At 38.1% G+C, this 18,264-nt stretch overlaps 1 protein-coding gene across 1 annotated transcript in view; it reads left to right on the top strand.

Annotated features, from left to right (window-relative positions):
- Positions 1–2,425: 2,425 nt before the first annotated feature.
- Positions 2,426–18,264, top strand: part of tacr3a (tachykinin receptor 3a) — a gene marked incomplete at its 3' end in the record, with an annotated part of 30,875 nt that continues 15,036 nt past the window's right edge. The window contains exons 1-3 of the mRNA XM_079461598.1: positions 2,426–3,058; positions 11,878–12,066; positions 14,004–14,154. Coding sequence (XP_079317724.1) covers positions 2,691–3,058; positions 11,878–12,066; positions 14,004–14,154 — 708 coding nt within the window. The 5' untranslated portion in view covers positions 2,426–2,690. The remainder of the gene's footprint in view (positions 3,059–11,877; positions 12,067–14,003; positions 14,155–18,264) is intronic.

The following is an 18,264-nucleotide window of genomic DNA, read 5'->3' as shown; positions in this document are numbered from 1 at the left end:
GAGGAATATGACATTTGAGGCGTGGACTGGTAGAATTTATAGTCTGGTGGGAAATCCTTACCTTTTATTAAGACACAGAGAGCGAACTCTGACCTCTTGTACTCCATGTACCTTTCAGAAGTTTCTAGCATTGTAGTTTTGTCTATGACAGTACGTTTTTTCGAAAAGCATGTTTTTGCCATAGATGCCCATTTTATAGGGTGGAACATATTTTAGCCTCTTTTCGTCTTCGATTGCATTTGGTGGATGAAATATGAAGAATGTTAGTGTGAACAGTTTATTTTTGACTGATTGAGTTGTTGGAAAAGGGGCTTTATTCAACCATCATGAATGACATAATTGCTATCATATTCAGCAACCTACTAATACATATACATTTACATTTATGCATTTGTCAGACACTTTTATCCAAAGCGACTTACATTGTATGGTTTATGTACATTGATCTCTCACCATTGGTTTTACAACATATATTTGTTGAATAATGAATCCATATTCTGAGTAGCAGATGACTGTATAGCCACAACGAAAGGGAAGCACATTTGCAATGCAAAACAGGTCCCATAGCTCAAATGCTTGAAAACACAGTAGTAATGCTGTTTAATGTCAGCCTTTGGCATTTCATTCACAACAACAAAAATAATCTGTAGTTAAGGTACTTTGATTATTGCACTCTAAAAAATGTTGGGTTATTTGCAACCCAAATACAGGGTCAAATATAAAATTTTTCTGGGTTAATTTAACTCATGGGTTGGGTCTGTCCATTTTAAAACTATATGGGATTGAGGTTGAAGCCATTACATTGCATTTAATAAAAGTACGTACAGGAGAACAGCTGTTATTGCTAATAATAAACCCAGATGGTGTAATCAGAATGTCTTGTATCACCCTGATGGGGTTTATTTTAGTCAAAATTACCACATGACTACATTTCTTATGTTTATTGCATAATTAAGATATAACATTTCGTTACACTGTACTTGTATATGTGTAATGACAATAAAGTTGAATCTAATAAGACAGAAAATATCGCTTTATTTTGTATTAGTAATTATTTCGGGACTTAAAACATTTAGACAGCAATTGTTTAAATGAGGTCATATGGTGTGAATATGTGTTTTTCTGTGTCTTTGGTGTGTTATAAGTTGCCCATGCAAAATGTTAGTGTCAGAACAAAAGATGCATTCTATCTAAAAGCGAATGCTCACCCCTGCCTGAAAATTCTCGTGTAACCACACCCCCACAAATCTACGTCAGTTTGCGGTATAATTTGACTAAGACCACCCAAATGTTTGCGCAAGTAAGGTGGGCATATACCTGTCATTTAAATTACTTGGGGACCTGACGTTTCAAATATGGTAAGAGGCGTTACAAACATGCATGGTATGTGGAAAATACAGCGTTTTTTAACTTGAATCGTGTATACACATTGCATTACATCTAAAACAAAGGATAATATTTGTTTTAGCCATGTCATATACCCCTTTTAATCTCAAAACGTGCAATTGTAATTGATGAATATCAAGTATTCTGATAACACAAAAACGATCTAAAATCTAAATCACTTCTTCATAAATGATTCTGTCAGCAGTTTTACACATATTTTTATGATTTCCACTCAACCACACTTGTTTAGAACCTTATCAGTTCAGTTTGGAATTGTTTATCTGGATTAACTGTTACCATCATAATAAACTGTGTTCTTGACTAAATAAATGTAAGTGATGTTTAGTAAGAGTCGTTTTGTTTGATAACGGTGAACATCTGCCACCACAGATCATTACATGCAGTTGCAATAAAATAACTAAATCTCCTTGAATCCATTTTTCAGGTAATGGGGTGCTAAAACAACTGCAGAGCTATGCAGAGAGTGACTAACATATTAGGCAATGGTTTGGATTAAACTGCTGGGTTGGATTTAATGTCATAAATATTTTTACCCACAATGAAAAGCATGAACATTATAGAACCAGGAAGGAATTTGACACTGGCATTACGAGTTTCATAAACATCATTGCATGTTTTTATTCGCAATTTATGGACATGCCTGTGAAGCTCTTTTAAATATCGCAAGTTTCACTGTCTAACAAAATTTGGATCATTGACTGTGTGCTGCATAGTTAAACAATTTTAGGAATTCAGTGAAACAAAAAATGTTCTTCTCTGTTCCATCATGATGTCTTCCCTTAAGTTTAACCATCATTTATTTTCCTTCCTGCACAACCCTAATCGAAAAACTGATGTTCAAATTCTATTCTAGTTGCCATTAACCTGTTTTCTAAATGTATTTTATCTATTGATTAAATTCAGGGACCCGGTCCCATTTGTCCTTGTCACTGCTTTAACTCAGCACTGGGAATCGATCATTTTCTCTCCCTGTAGCACTAGTTAAATCAGCTTGTCACATATTGTGCAAGTCACTGCATCTGACCAGAGAGTCTGTGTTGCGCACTCGTGGCTGCGTTCAACAGGAGGAAATCCACAATTACGCACCTTCAAAAACTTCAAAGCGGTTTAAATATCGATACGATTGATCCTTCATTGCATAGCCACACTACAGATCGACCACAAGTGACCATTTTTTGCTTGGGCGAAAGGCTTCTTGCGGGAGTCTGGAACAGCGCGCAGTCTCCAACCTCTGCTTTCTTTGAGATTTGTTGTTATTTTTGTAATTTTGGAACGTTTTCGCCATGGCACCGCCACAAAACGGATCTAACCTAACGGGTAACTTTACGAACCAGTTCGTGCAGCCGCCGTGGCGCGTCGCGCTCTGGTCTGTTGCGTACAGCTCCATCCTCGCCGTCGCGGTGTTCGGAAATCTCATTGTGATGTGGATCATTCTGGCGCACAAACGCATGCGAACTGTCACCAATTACTTTCTGCTCAACCTTGCGTTTTCGGACGCATCGATGGCCGCTTTCAATACATTGATCAATTTTGTTTATGCCACGCATGGCGATTGGTACTTTGGAGAATCCTACTGCAAATTTCACAACTTTTTCCCCGTCACTTCTGTCTTTGCGAGCATTTATTCCATGAGCGCTATAGCGGTTGACAGGTAGAGTACACGCGAGTTGACTTTAAATCACTTCGAAAACTTGATGTCATGAATATGATTTATGTAAATGAGGGCTGCAGGACTAGAATAAAAACACATAAAAGACCCCGACTAACCATGGTTTTAAAGTCAGCCAGGGATTGATAACCAATTTGTGTTTGCTATATGGTTTTTACCACAAATACCATAGTTAAACCATGTTACCTGCTTTATTATTGACAAATTATTTAACATGTCATCTTTACACATACCCTCACTGGATTTTCAATTGCAGTTCTCTTCTTGATCGATGACATCTGTTGTGCTCCCTCTTAGTTTGATAATACCCGACAATTCTTTCATGGGTATACATTCATTGCCTACATTTGAGAAAATAGGAAGGGGTTTGTTCAATTTTTGCTGTTTTGCATTCTTCAATTTGTTTGTGGTGTGTATTATTTCATCTGATGCCTCAGGTGGTCTGTCACACAGAATGGCTGACTTTTTGCAAAGTGGCTGAACAATGATCGTCGATCTGTGGGCTTTTTAAAGCTTTCATGGACATGTTGCAAATTGCAGACGCACATTGATTCTATTAATGGAACTCAGTAACACATGTCAGTGCGTCCCATTTCAAACCATTTTCATAAATGCATTTTTAGAACAAGCTGGCAAATTCATTTAAATTTGAATGGTTATTAAAAAAACAATACTAAAGCCCCTCCCATAGCTCCACCGTAAACCTAACATCACTGTCAAGACAGCAAATCGTACTAAATGATATTGCACAAATCGAATAAGCCACCTATTAAAATCGCTTTGACTTCCTGTGAGATTGTGTTGGTTAGAAAGATCTTTTAGCCTAAATTAAAAAGGTGTCTCATATCATACAGTCCACGACAAGGAAAAGCAGTCTAACATCAGGTTTACTGTTGATGTTGGGGAGGTTGAAGAATTTTCACAATATCTACAATTGCTTATCAATTTGGCAACTTGTAAAGCATATGTCGAAAACATAAAACTTGGTCTAGAACATTTTTCGAGGTTTAAACCTTTCCCTTTTCTCATAAAGCACCATGAAGTCCAATTTGGGTCAAACATGTTGGATACTAAAATGGATGCACAGTAATTCAATTGTAAATTAATTCTTCTCACTCTCTTATTCTTCTCACCTAGTCGATAGACTGAATTGAAAGAGACGTAACTCATTTAGCACTACCAGTGTGCCGAATCCTGATTCAAGAACAGAATCCATTGATCTTGATTTATCCTTGCCTTTAATAAGTCAAGAACTTGAAAGAACAATAAGAAACAATGTGTGCTAATACAACAAAATAAAATACATTAAGAAATGCATGGAGGACTAGGCTTTGTAAAGCATAAACCATTAAAAACAGACCAACTATGAACTTGTAGAAGCCACAAATCAATGTGATTTGTAAGAAATATAAAAAATATGCTTTTTGGGGGGAACTACACTACCCATAATTCTGAAGAAAGATCTTTGCTGATCCACCAATCGTGAAAGTGAACTGTGCTTAAAGAGCTCAGCAGCGAACACTGTTTCCATAAAATATTGCAACACATGTAACTGAGTTGTATATATATATATACAACTCAGTTACATGTGTTGCAATATATATATATATAAAGAGTTTGGTTCGGATAATGAGATAATCTTTCAAAAATCCTGTTTTATTTCATTTTGCAGTCCAATTAATATAAATCAATTTACCGGTCAATCTACGTTCCTACTCTCACCTATGGTCATGAGCTTTGGGTCATGACCGAAAGGACAAGATCCCGGATACAGGCGGCTGAAATGAGCTTCATCCGCAGGGTGGCTGGGCGATCCCTTAGAGATAGGGTGAGAAGCTCGGTCACCTGGGAGGAGCTCGGAGTAGAGCCGCTGCTCCTCCACATCGAGAGGGGTCAGCTGAGGTGGCTTGGGCATCTGTTACGGATGCCTACTGGACGCCTTCCCCGAAGGTGCTCCGGGCCCGTCCGACCGGGAGGAGACCCCGGGGAAGACCTAGGACACGCTGGTGGGACTATGTCTACCCGGCTGGCCTGGGATCGCCCCGGAAGAGCTGGAGGAAGTGTCTAGGGTGAGGGATGTCTGGGCATCTCTGCTTAGACTGCTGCCCCCGCGACCCGGCCCCGGATAAGCGGTAGAAAATGGATGGATGGAATTAATATAAATCAAACTGCAGTTGGTTTGTTTTGATTTTAGTCATTATCACTCAAAAAATACAGCTAGCTAACACAATAAAATGTGTTAAAATAATAAAAAACAGGATTTTAGTAAAGCAATAAAAATATTGCTTTTATAAAACGTTTATTTCATGTGCGTAGCAGGTTTCATAAAATAAAGTAAATTAAATAAAATTTAGGCTATGTGGTGCGGTCAGCCGTTATAAATCAGGGTATTTTATAACGGCTTAGAACTCCGCTCAGCCAATCAGAATCAAGGACCAGAACAGACCGTTTTATCTCATTTTGAAACCAAACTCCATATATAAAACATTGCAACGTATGCATTTGAGTTTATATATATATATATATATATATATATACAGCTGCAAAAGAAATTAAGAAACCATTCAAAATTTTTATTTATTCAGCATTTCTAGATGTATTGTGGCCTTACAGCCCAGCGTCTATTAAAATTTCAACAAAATCAAACCAAATCAAAAGTGATAAAGTCATCCAAAAGCAATGTGAAAGACACATGGAAACTGATCAAAATCAAGGATATCGCATAGAAAACACCTGTTTCTCCAATTTCCATTTTCTGCAGATAACAGTAAATAGAAATAATATTTCTATAAAAATAAAAAGCAGTTTTAAGTGCATCATTTTGGTCTGAATCAAACTGTGATTAAGTTGTGATTCATCCCACAGCGGGATAGTTAATCGATTCTTTTGAACTAAAAATACTTTTGGAATCAATGCAGCTTAGAAAGTGTTGCAGTAGAAAATAACAATTTCCTTTGTAAATGGAAGGAAATCAAGATCCGACCTGCTGCAGTAAATTGTGGTCTATAACACTATCAGTTCTCCACTGAGAGCCGAGTCTTTGCCATGGGCTCTGCATCAGAACTTCAGAGCTGTTAGAAGTTTCGTTTTTCTTTTCAATCTTCAAGATGTCTCCCCTATAGGTAGAAAAAATGTCCAGTTGAATTTTTAAGCTTGTCTTCTCACCCCTTCAGATATCATGCTGTGCCATCTAATCATCTTACCCCTCTGCACCCTGCTGCCATTTCCTCATTTCTCCTATGATTAGACATTGTGTGGACTATTAATATCTCACTAACCTCCTTCACTTCTCTGTGAAAATAATGAGTATTAAATGGGAAATGTGTAGTTCATCAATAGCCTTTCCAGATACGGACGATTAGTTTGGTGCGGAACGCAAGCGTCCATAAATTTAGATACTTACTAAGGTAATTTATTTTGTTTGCTGTTAAAAAGCTATTCCAGCATGAGCGGTTGAGTTCTGCATCTAGGATCAATAGTACAGGCGTTATGTAATGTTATAGATTAGAATGAGTATAACGGTAGTCATATGCAACACGTTTCATAGTTCACGCTTTACAGACACCTTTTGACCCATTGTTTACACCCAGTGGCGATCCGTGACTCTTCTTCAGGGGAAGCAGCAATGCGAAGCTCTGCAAAACATGTATTTTTCCCGTCATGTGTGTGGCACGTCATGTCAAAATACGTGCCTTCTGCAGACTCGTCAAAAGGGTTTTTAATAAAAGAGACGCTTGCGTTTGCTAGATTCTTGTGTCTCATGTGTAATCAGGGTAAAGTGTTAAAGCAGTGTCTTCTGAATGCGAGCGTCTATTTATCATAAACATTCGACGCGTTATGCAGCAGGCATGTATTTTGACATGATGCTTGATGCACATAGGTTCACTTGAAGCGCTGAACACGTATTTTGAATTCCTGCTTCCCCTGAAGAGGAGGCACCAGTCGCCACTGTTTACACCTATTAAGTCTGTGATCCAGTCACAAGTGGATAGCCAAGAAAGATTGCGTTCACACCTTGTATTACCATGTGCCTCCTGTGACCAACTTGTGATCGGATTTGTTAGATCAGTCACTGCAAGAGATATAGGCCTGAAAAACATAGCAGCACAAAAGGCATTTCTCTCACAAGATCCTTTGAATAGAATAGGATCAATATCATTACATTGTTTCACATGACCACAGCAATTGTAACCAATGGCTCAATCCTCCCCTTTTAAGCGCTGACACAGGACAAAGATGTTGTCACGTTTTCGCTTCTTTCCTGAAGGAGATAACATTTATTATAACATTTATTTATCAAACCTGCTCTGTAAAGAGGGGTTTGTCCGTTTAAAATTACTGCAGAAACATGGCGAATTCCATGCAAGGGGACCCGCAGTGTCATTTTAAGGAAATACAATTATTTAAGCTCTTCATTCTCCTCTGAAGACACAGTTATGGATATTATATTGCATTTTTCTCAATAGATCTTCCAAAAAATTACACACTGGTCCTTTAACACTTGGTAATGCTGTATTTAGGACTAACCGGTTGGGCTGTCTAAGCAGGCTTAGAAACAAACTTTTTCATCTAAATATTTTTGCATTTTGGGGCTATGCATGGAAACCTAACGTTTGACCATTTTAGAAACTAGTTAACTTCAAAATTTAAGTTTTTTTCTTTTAAACCTCAGGCCATCCCGCATGTGTTTTAAAGCGCAACGAGAGGTACGTGTGAGAAATACATTTCTTCTTTGTTTTCATACACCAAATGTTTTGCCATCGATAAAGCAACTGAAGTCATTTGGGTTACTTTTATAATGGATGTATTTTGGGTAAAGAAAGTGACAAATATTTTCAAAAAAGGGAAAAGAAAAATATGAAGATATGTAACTATAAGTTAACTTAAAATATTGGGTGAACTTTTCCTTTAATAAAGACTAACTCCCTTTGCTGCAAATGACATTTACATTTAGTCATTTAGCGGACGCTTTTATCCAAAGCGACTTACAAAGAGTTCAGGGAGCAAGAAGCGATATGTCATAAACATTAGGTGCTAATACAAAGTTACTAGTTTCAACAAAAGCTAGACTACTACCTGTTGAGAGAAGAGAGAGGGTAAGTGTACTTTTTTTCGTTTGTCTGACAAATGACAGCTTTCATTGGCAACTGTTGTTTCAAATGAATGGAGGAGTACACCCTCTTATTGATTTTGAGGGTAATGCGTTCGTGTAGCTCAGTGGTTAGAGCATGGCGCTAGCAACGCAAAGGTCATAGGTCCGATTGCACATACTCAGAAACAAAAAATGTATGTTGGATTAAAACGTCTGCTAAATGCATAAATGTGAGCCAAATGATTCAATGCACCAATTCAAAACTGGGTTGTTACTCTTTGCATAATTTATTCCAAATATTTAATTTAGTAAAAAAGTGATTGATTTGTGAGTTAGAAACAGTTTTGACTCTTAAAAACTGTGTTTGAATTCAGTTTTTGCACTCAAATGTGCATTTTTTTTTATTTCACAGCATTATTGTGGATTACTCAAGGCAGATTCCAGGTACAAACGTCTCCCTGAGACCAAATATTATTCACAAAATACAAAGTGTGTTTTTAGCTTTATCTGAAAATAGGATCCTCTCTGAAAGAATATACTCTAAAGTTTGAGGATATTCCCTGAAATGTATTAAAATGGTGAATGTGGATACACTTAACTCAATGTGTTTCTGCAGGGTAACCTTAGCTTTTTTTAATTGAGTAAATCAAGTTTATCAAATGGAACATTCATATGATTGTATTTCAATCATAAGCCTATTCAGTAAGTGTAGCGGCTGAGTCCAATATTATAATTGATTCTCTTCTTGGGTTTGTATAAGATAAAAATGCTTAAATAGATGGGCCAGGAAACATGAACTCACTTTGCATCACAAGTCTGCCATGTGATGATTTATATTCTGAAAGGTGGGTTTCCTTAGAGGATGTAACTACAAGGCTTTGTTTTTTTTGGAGAAGCAAATTGAATTAAAGGGGACAAGTTGTGAAATAAATTGATCACGCAAAGATTTTAAAGTAAAATAAATTATAATAGACTCAAAAGCACTCTATGTAATTTCATATGCAAAAAGAGTGTTTATTGTCAAGGAATGGACAAGGAGAACCCAATACCAGGCAGCGAAACAGGGATGACGGGGTTAACAAGGACTTTAATATAAACAGAAAACAGGAACAAAACAAAAACCCACGAGGGGGTGACAACAGGGTACACAATAAACTGAACTAACTACAGACTAAACACTTGACAAGAATTACAACTACAAAACACTCACACTGACTAGACTAACAACTCAAAGACATAACTCAAAGACATGGCATGGCATGGCATAGCATAGCATAGCATAAAGCATAAAGCATAAAGCATGAAATAGTAAGGCATACCAGTACACTAGATGCAACGAACGAGCACAGGACAATGAACACGAGGATGTTTTAAAGGGAGACAGACAAAGGATAATAAACAAGGGTCAGGTGCGGGTACTGAAACACTCAGGGAAGGTTAACGAGGAAACGAGATGGCGGGAAACACTGCCGAGACACGAGAAAGCACATGGCTTTCTCACACAAAACCTAAGGCTATGCCATGACTCCGCTGCAAGACCAAGAATAAACATGACATGATAGCGGAATCATGACAGTTTATACTGTATGCGATGCAGTATACGGTTGCGAAAAACAGCCACTTAATTCTGAAAATCAGTGAAAAATAACATCAAACATTAAAAACATAATGGCTGCAGAAGATTCTTGATATAAAAAAGCAATAAAACACTGTAATACAAGCCCTTTGAAATTAACTAGTCCTTTATAATCTGAAAACGTCAAAGGTGTTGTTATTTTGCTTTTGTTATCATTTCTGTTTAGATAAAGCCACTAAAACATAAGCAGGAGAATTACATCAGAACCAAGAGAACCAAATGCAGTCAACACTGTTCTTCACAGTTATTTCATTAAAAAATGTCACAGTGCTTATGTCTCCAGGCCACATATCACAAACCCCACACATGCTGTTGCGTTAGTCGTTTATGTTTGCTGGTAGCCAGTCACTGCCTTTGTGCTCAGAATACTTGTGACGTGTGCTGGAATTTGCAGCGGGTCAGTGCGCCTACACGCTTGCATTTGGGAGAGAGTGTGAGATTTGTGTTGACACCACTTGCCCAGACAGTGTTTTCTGTGAAATGGAAGTTTAATTTCACTAGGGTTGGCATTGCCGGTGAAAAAAAATCCATTCTGGTGCATTCAGCGATGTACATGAATCTTTAATACAACTATAATGCTCAACATTTTTGACGGATAGTGAGGGCCAGCAGGTTCAAATTCAGTTCAAACAATTTGTCATTTGTAGATTACACTTTAACGTGCTGTTATTTAGAACGGTTATTATAGATTAGCTGTGTTGTATAAATGTAGCTTAACAACACGGCAGCACACCACAGCACGATATAATTATTCCTTTTTAATTGCAGCTTATTAATTCATTAACATTTCTGGATATTTTACAGACATGCTGTGGTTTTATCTAATGCACATATGTATCTCTTATTTCTACCAACACGTTTCCATATGTTATATCTGCGCTGGCTATATCTTGGGGCTCTGTAAGAATAATTGTCTGTCTAACAAGCAATTTACGCTACAAGAGTCCTTAACAAAGCAAATAGCCCCTCTTCAGTTTTGAATGATTCTGAATATGTTAACGGGAGAGGGCACATGCACATTACGATGTCATGTGATTGGTGCCTTCATGACAATTGATTAAATGAATGCTTATTTGCCACATTCCTGCCATCCCTGTTTTATTGTTATTTAATGTTTTTTTCTTTGTTAATCATTGTCCTTAAAATGTAAATTCTGTCATAATTTTCCCACTAGTTTGAAGCCTTACTTACTTCTTTACGATTACAGCAATTGAGAATTAAAGTCCAAGTTACCCCCACAAGAAAAAGAATCTGTCATGATTTAATCAACCTCTTCTCATTTCAAACCTGTTAGATTTCTTTCTTCTACAGAACATAAAAAGATGGTATTTTGAAGAAATACGGTACCCATTGAGTTCTATTGAATAGACACTGATGCGCCGTTGTTTGGTTACCAAAATTCTTAAAAATATCTTCTTTTGTGTGGCCTGGAGAAGAAAGTAACCCATACAGGTTTACAATGAGCGGGTAAGTAAATGATGACAGAATTCAAATTTTTGGGGTGAACTATCCCTTTAGGCTTTGACGCATCAAAACATTTAAAAAAATGTAAAAAAAAGGGTCTACTGTCTTGTGCACCAAATTCCAAATCTTTGAATTCCAAAACGTGACAGCGTTTTGTGAGGAATACCCAAACTAAAAAGACCGACCATATTCTAGTTTTTGCCTTTGTGCTCCATTGATGTAAGTCAAACATGTCTGGAATGACACGAAGAGAGTGAATAATGATGGAAATTTAATTAATAAGGGAACTTATCCTGTACTGACATGCCTGGTAGCTTGAATTCTTAACATTCTAGGTTGAAACATCCTAGTGAAAGATGTAACTCCTCCTGCAGCAGTGCATATGCGAACACTCGGCTCTTTGATGTGAGTCATTATCAATCTGCTATTAGATCAGTACACAACTTGGAAATTTAAAATCGCCCGACCGTGGTGCGTCTGTGATGTATTGTCGCTTTGATGTTGTTTAAAGCTGTAAAGCAGAGTGTTTTGAATTGCGGACACCGGCGCATTCATAAGCCGTATCATAAACTGACAGATGAGTCTGAATGGTTTGTTTGTGTTGCGTAGGTACATGGCCATTATCCATCCTCTGAGATCACGTCTCTCAGCCACGGCCACTAAGGTTGTCATTGTGTGCATCTGGGTGCTGGCTGTGGTTTTGGCCTTTCCTCTCTGTTTCTTTTCAACCATCAAGAAGTTACCCAAGAGGACCCTTTGCTACGTTGCCTGGCCCAGACCTGCAGAGGACCCTTTCATGTGAGCACTCTTTATATTATTATTTTTAAAAATACCTTTGTGTCTTAAATATTGTTTTATTTAAAATAGTAAGTCAACATTGTATAGATGCTTTCTTCGGATGCGCGCGCCTGGACTGCAGTTAACATCTGTCGAATTTTGTTTGTTAATTTGATCAAATAAATAATTTGTTAAATGGGTCCTGTAGTTTTGTCGTTTAAAGAAACTTTGGAGCTCTAATTGATGACCGCTGGGTGCTTCTGACCTCTGAACAGCTGAGGTTTGAGAGCAACTCTCTTATATCAGGCTGCACAACCATTTTATTATCAATCAGCCGTGTAAGAATGATTGACAGGTCGGATTTGCCTGCAGGCCACCAGCTGAAGAGCTCTAGCACAATGTACTGCAGGGTAAAGACATATTATTTGTGTTAAACAGTTTAAATTTGCTTTGACTGCAGTCCATCTACAATGTACCAATAATAGTTCACAAAACAAATGCATTTGTGACACTTAATAATAGGCATATTCTTGAAATTAATACAAAAGTTGCTATTAAGACTGAAGCTTGATGCTACTGTACAATGTTTTGCCATCTAAATGACACTTGGAAATAATAATACAATATTTTAAGGGAAAGCTTACTCGGTCTTGCGTCAGACAGAGTTTTGCTATGTCCGAATTTTTGGGTTCCACTGGGCTCTATCAATATCTCTTGGTTATCACTTGGTGTTACAGCACAGGAACACACTTCCTCTCCATCTATGTATGTAAAGTATGTTAGAAAAATACGTTCGATGTTATTATACAACATGTGTGACCCTGGACCACAAAACCTTTCATAAGTCGCACAGGTTTATTTGTAGCATTGGTCAAATACACACTGTATGGGTCATAATTATCGATTTTTCTTTTATGCCATAAATCATTAGGATATTAAGAGAAGATCATGTTCCATGAAGGTATTTTGTACCTTCATACCGTAAATCGATAAACATTTTATCTTTGTAAGTGGATGCAGCAAAATCGCTAACAAAAGTGACTAGAAAAACATTCCTAAAAACTTCGCTTGCTGATGTCCACTCTTTGAGAATTACCCACTCAAGTTTGGTATATGTACTGTACAGCTTATGATTTCTGCTTTCAGGTCAATTTACTCTGCAACACATCATTACAACGGTAAGCCCACATAGAGCGTTAAAACAAACTGGTTTCTTCTCAGCAACCGCCTGCAACAGCGCCTCTGATTGACAACTTTAAGCCGATTTTCTCAATGTTTAAATATATTTGCACCCTCTGATTCCAGACTTTCAAATAGTATCCCAGCCAAATATTGTAATTTCCTAACAAACCATACATTAATGGAAAGCTTATTTATTCAGCTTTCAGGTGATCAATCTAAAAAAAAAATGGTTTTGTTGTCCAGGGTCACTTAAGGTTAATGTTTACACTTAATGCGTAATGTGTATAGTTTAGAGAATATTTTTTTTATTCAAACATATTAGTACTGCAGCAAATACCACAAGAAGTCTTGTTTAATAGCAGTCTAACAAACCCAAGTGAAATATAGCAGACTGTACACTACATAATACTGGGTTACTTTCAATTCAGCGTCGTCAAAAAGGACACTGCAAATGATCCTACAGTGGATTATTTCATCCCAAAATTTTGTTTTGATCTATTGTTGGCTCAAATGTAAACATTTCCTGGGTTTGTCCGTTTTTGACTTAATGTTGCATTGAAAAAAAAGTTAGTGTGAAAAACTCACCGGAAAGTTAAAAAACGAATAAAAATATGTAGCAAGAAAAAGGAGGTAATATGGATACTTAGAAATGAAACCATAATAATGCACAAGACATTTAAGATTTTTGCCTAGTATTTTTAGGAAAATGTCATGATAGTCCTAGTTGGAAACCCCTGACATACTGTAGGCAACCATGTTTTTCTCTCTTGGTCTAGGTATCATGTTATAGTGGCAGTGCTAGTGTACATTTTGCCTCTGGTGGTGATGGGTATCACCTACACTGTTGTTGGCTTGACACTGTGGGGAGGAGAGATTCCTGGTGACTCATCCGACAACTACCAGGGCCAACTGAGAGCCAAAAGGAAGGTGAGCAGTTCATGTTCTTCTGCAATAGTGTACAGAAATGATACTTTATGCTTGTATTTATCTTCCTACATGTATTGTCAAAGGAATAGTGAACAATTTTTGTGTAATACTTTGTGTAATAGTTTGGGTAAAACCCTGCACACACTTTCTGAGATCTGTTGTGCTGTGGGAACCAGCACAAACATACAAGCATACACATCACATACTCACATTTAATGGATCAGCGCTGCACTATGTGGGATCAATAAGATTCAACATAAAAAAAGTAAATGAAAGCGATGGCCAGCACAGCAGGTAGTGAATGGAGGAGAGAGGCAGACAGAGAGATACAAACGGTGATCAGATCAGACGGGGCTTGTTTGTGATTTCAGCTATTGTTTGTGTACACCACAACAGCGCGCCTAAAAAATTTGGTGAAAAATATGAGACAAATCATGATGAAAGAGAAATGAGCCAACCAATGTAATAAAATTATTCTCAGAGGAAAACGTTATTGGTCAGAAGTTGCGGTTTCATTGCCCATGAGATTTACCCATATTGATTTCTCATTTATGTTTCATTTATGAATCTGCAACGTCACAGGTTATTCTTTGAACATTTCATAGAGTGAGACAGTTTTTGACAGGTACGTTTATTTCAGGTACGAATTTTTGATCATAAGAATAGGGAAGGTTTATTGAAAGAACAGATGCATGAATTATGAAAACCTTGTTATGTTGTTACATCTCTTAGGGCATTAAAACAAGATTTGAATCTATTTTTCACATATATTTTACTTTCTACTACTCATTTGAAGAAGTGACTGTAGGGTAATGTTTCATGATGTACCAGTGCTATGGCAGTATTGCGATGCTTTAAAACACCTGCAATGCCACTCTATTTTTTAAATGGTAGTATCGTATTACCGTAATTAAAGTTGCAAATGCACATTAATATTCATTTTTTCTTACATCTGCCTTTTTGCGATGTTCCTAAATGGATCCATGTTTTTACAATTCAGTGAGTCATTTATTAAGACACTTGCCTCGTTCTTAAAGTGATAGTTCACCCAAAAATTCATTTATCATTTACTCACCCTCTTGTCATTTGAAACCTGTTTTACTTTTTTTTAAACGTTGTTGACCGAACAGCGACGGCAGCCTTGCTTTGGTTTTGTTAAAGAATATCCGAGAGAAACAACTTCTGAAATAAGAAAAATGTAGGGCGGAACTTGATTTCTTTCATTAGGTGTTTATTGGATCGTTGAAAGTTGGCCGTTGCCATCGAAATGGCATCAGATTTTTAAGCCAGTTTGCAATATCATTCAGTTATTGAAGCCCCGCCCTTGTGCTATTCCTCTTGACTGGAGAGGTCGTTTCGAGGGGAGATGATGTAAACGTTTTAGCAAATTAATAAAAATTCCTAAACACTAGTGTTTTTGAGTCTATCACTAGTAGATATAAAATAATAGGCAAAATAAAATAAAAATGTTGATTTAAGATTACTAGGTTTCATTGATTTATCAACTTGTGTTCCAAATGCATTAGAAGAACAAATACGCTTATGAGAGTATTAAGAAAGCACAGTGAACATCCAGTGATACGAAAGGTGACAGACAGAATTTTATGGTTAATGCAGCTAGCAGGCAACCCTTAGCTAAATTAAAGCCAGACGGTCCATTAAGTATGAACAACACACCTCTTGTTTATGATTTTACAAAAAACTGACCAAATTAATAACAATGATGATTTTAGGTTTTCATTAGAACACATCTGTTCATGGGATTTCCAAAAGTGTTTGCCATCCTACAGCTCAATAGCGAACATGCATTTAAACGGAATCCGCTTTTCAACCCATTTTAAGGGTTTGAGAATCAGTCAGCACTGGAATACGGCCACTCACCGGTTCAATAGGCATTATATATATTCTACATTTTAATCAATAGCGTTCAGAACTGTCGGTCTGCCGGTTAGATGTTTCATCAGAGGCTGGCGTGATGGCTCTATATTTCGATCTACAGCACATCTCGCTTGCTCCCTGCGGCTACCCCCACCACGTCCCTTCCCTCCATTAGTGGCTAGATAGCATGCCAAATATATGTACTAGAAGCCAGTTAGCTCCTGCAAGTCCAACATGCCCCCACTTTATCTGATGTGTAAAGGTGATCGTGGGAACCCTGAAGCTGGAACATGTTTTTCAGCCTTTAGAAAACCTACAATTAGGGTTCAGGACATTCTCATTTCCATTGTCAGTTTAAATGGAAGTCTTTGAGAGGATCTGAGAAGCTGGTGGTTGAAAAACACTCATCTGTTTAGGGCTTTGTGTATTCATTGACAGGCAAGAAAAAGCTGTGGGGGGAATGGTTGATTTTCTTTTCTCTGAGCGTGAATGAATGACATCGAGATTTTAATGGAGTATTGGAGTGGAGATGTTTACAGAGCATCAGCGTTGTGTGCACATTGCACACTGAAGTAGTGTGTACCATTATGCAATACACAAGGTCAAAGGATTTGTGCAATTGAGATATATATATATTCAGTTATGTTGTTATAATAACAACTGATCCAGTAGGGGGAGAGTGGGTGCGGGAGTACCCCGATGAGATGCCAGCTTGGTTGAGCCTCGATGTACTTGCTCGGTTGAGCGTCAAGGCGCTGGCTCGGGTGAGCTTCGTCGGTAAGAGGTGCAGCATCCACGCCATTTCTAACGGCTGCGGGGCTTTGTAAAGGACTTTCGCTGTGATGGTGGGGTTATTTCGGGCAGATGTCAAGGAATTCCTCCTCATACCTTTCCAGAGGACGGCCGTTGGTAGAATATCCTCTGGAGAGGTGACGCCGACATATTCCATCTCTGGAGGTCCGTTCTTCGGTCACAGAACCCCACAGATGAGAGCTAATGAATGTATTTATCAGGGTATAACAGAGAACAGGAACAACAGAGAACGGACAATGAATGCATGATAACAAGGGACAGGTCCGGGCGTGATGGGAAATGGAGTCCTGCGGGGAAACACGAGAAACAGGCGTGGGGACAGACAAGACTGTGACAAATCTGACCCTAAGGAAAGTGATAATGTGAGTTAGGGATTTGACAGCTCTGTTGATGGGTTTACCTTGAGACTGTGAACATGTCACAATGGTTGCCTTCACCTTATTCTCAGGGCATGTTTGCCCTGTTTTTTTTAAAGGTGTTGTGTGTGTATTTGAGAGGACAGACAGGGTGAGAAAGTTTCTTCATTCTTGTATAATGGCATGGGATGCTAATCATAGTAAAAAAATCTAAATGGAGCTAACATATCGTTGTCCTTCTCAGTGGCCGTTCTACATTGAATTGCACCCCGGGCGAGACCACCTTTGAGCGCCACCTTTATCTTATTATAACAACATAAGTGAATATATATATATATTTCTCAATTACACAAATCTTTTGACCTTTTCCTGTCCATCTCTGTTTATTTGCCACTCGACAAAACAGATTTCCCATCCTCGCCCCAACACTGCCACTCACGTCACGAAACGAGTGACGGCCAGAAAGACTAAAACCGATTCACCTTGGTGAGGTGACACATAATCGTTTTGTATTACTTATTTTTTATATGCCATTTCATACAATTCAGAAAAACAAAAATGTGCAGGAACTATAGGCCTGCAGCAAGCTCCTGATTGGTTAACAAGGCGTGAATTTTTCGCCCAAATTCTGATTTTTCAACTCGTGACACGTGAACGCTCATTTCACGCCATGCACTTCATACGCGCGTATCGCACCGCAAGTAGGTCATCGCGTCTTTGCATTGACTTAACATGTACATCACTCGCGCTTAACGCTTCATTCGTGTTCGGTGTGTACACACTATTACCCAGAGTTGAACTTTCCCCTTCACACACTCACGGCACCTTCTCAGAATGCAGGGGCGCCAATTCCACACACAATGAATGAATGATAGATAATAGAAAACCGCTTTGCGGTGGCCCAGAGGGTTTTTATTTTTAATGCTCGTGCCGGTGCCGCCCCTCATGTGACATGAAAAAATGCCGTCCCGTGCCTAAAACCGCCACTGGTCCTTCTGAAAGCCTTGAATCTTCATATTTCATGACTTTTATTTTTTGTCAAATCATTATTTTTCGTCACCCT

The sequence above is a fragment of the Barbatula barbatula genome, assembly GCF_947034865.1.
Source record: "Barbatula barbatula genome assembly, chromosome: 8".
Lineage (NCBI taxonomy): Eukaryota > Metazoa > Chordata > Actinopteri > Cypriniformes > Nemacheilidae > Barbatula > Barbatula barbatula.
The sequence above is the reverse complement of the archived record's forward strand: the minus strand, read 5'-3'. Positions and strand labels throughout refer to the sequence as shown.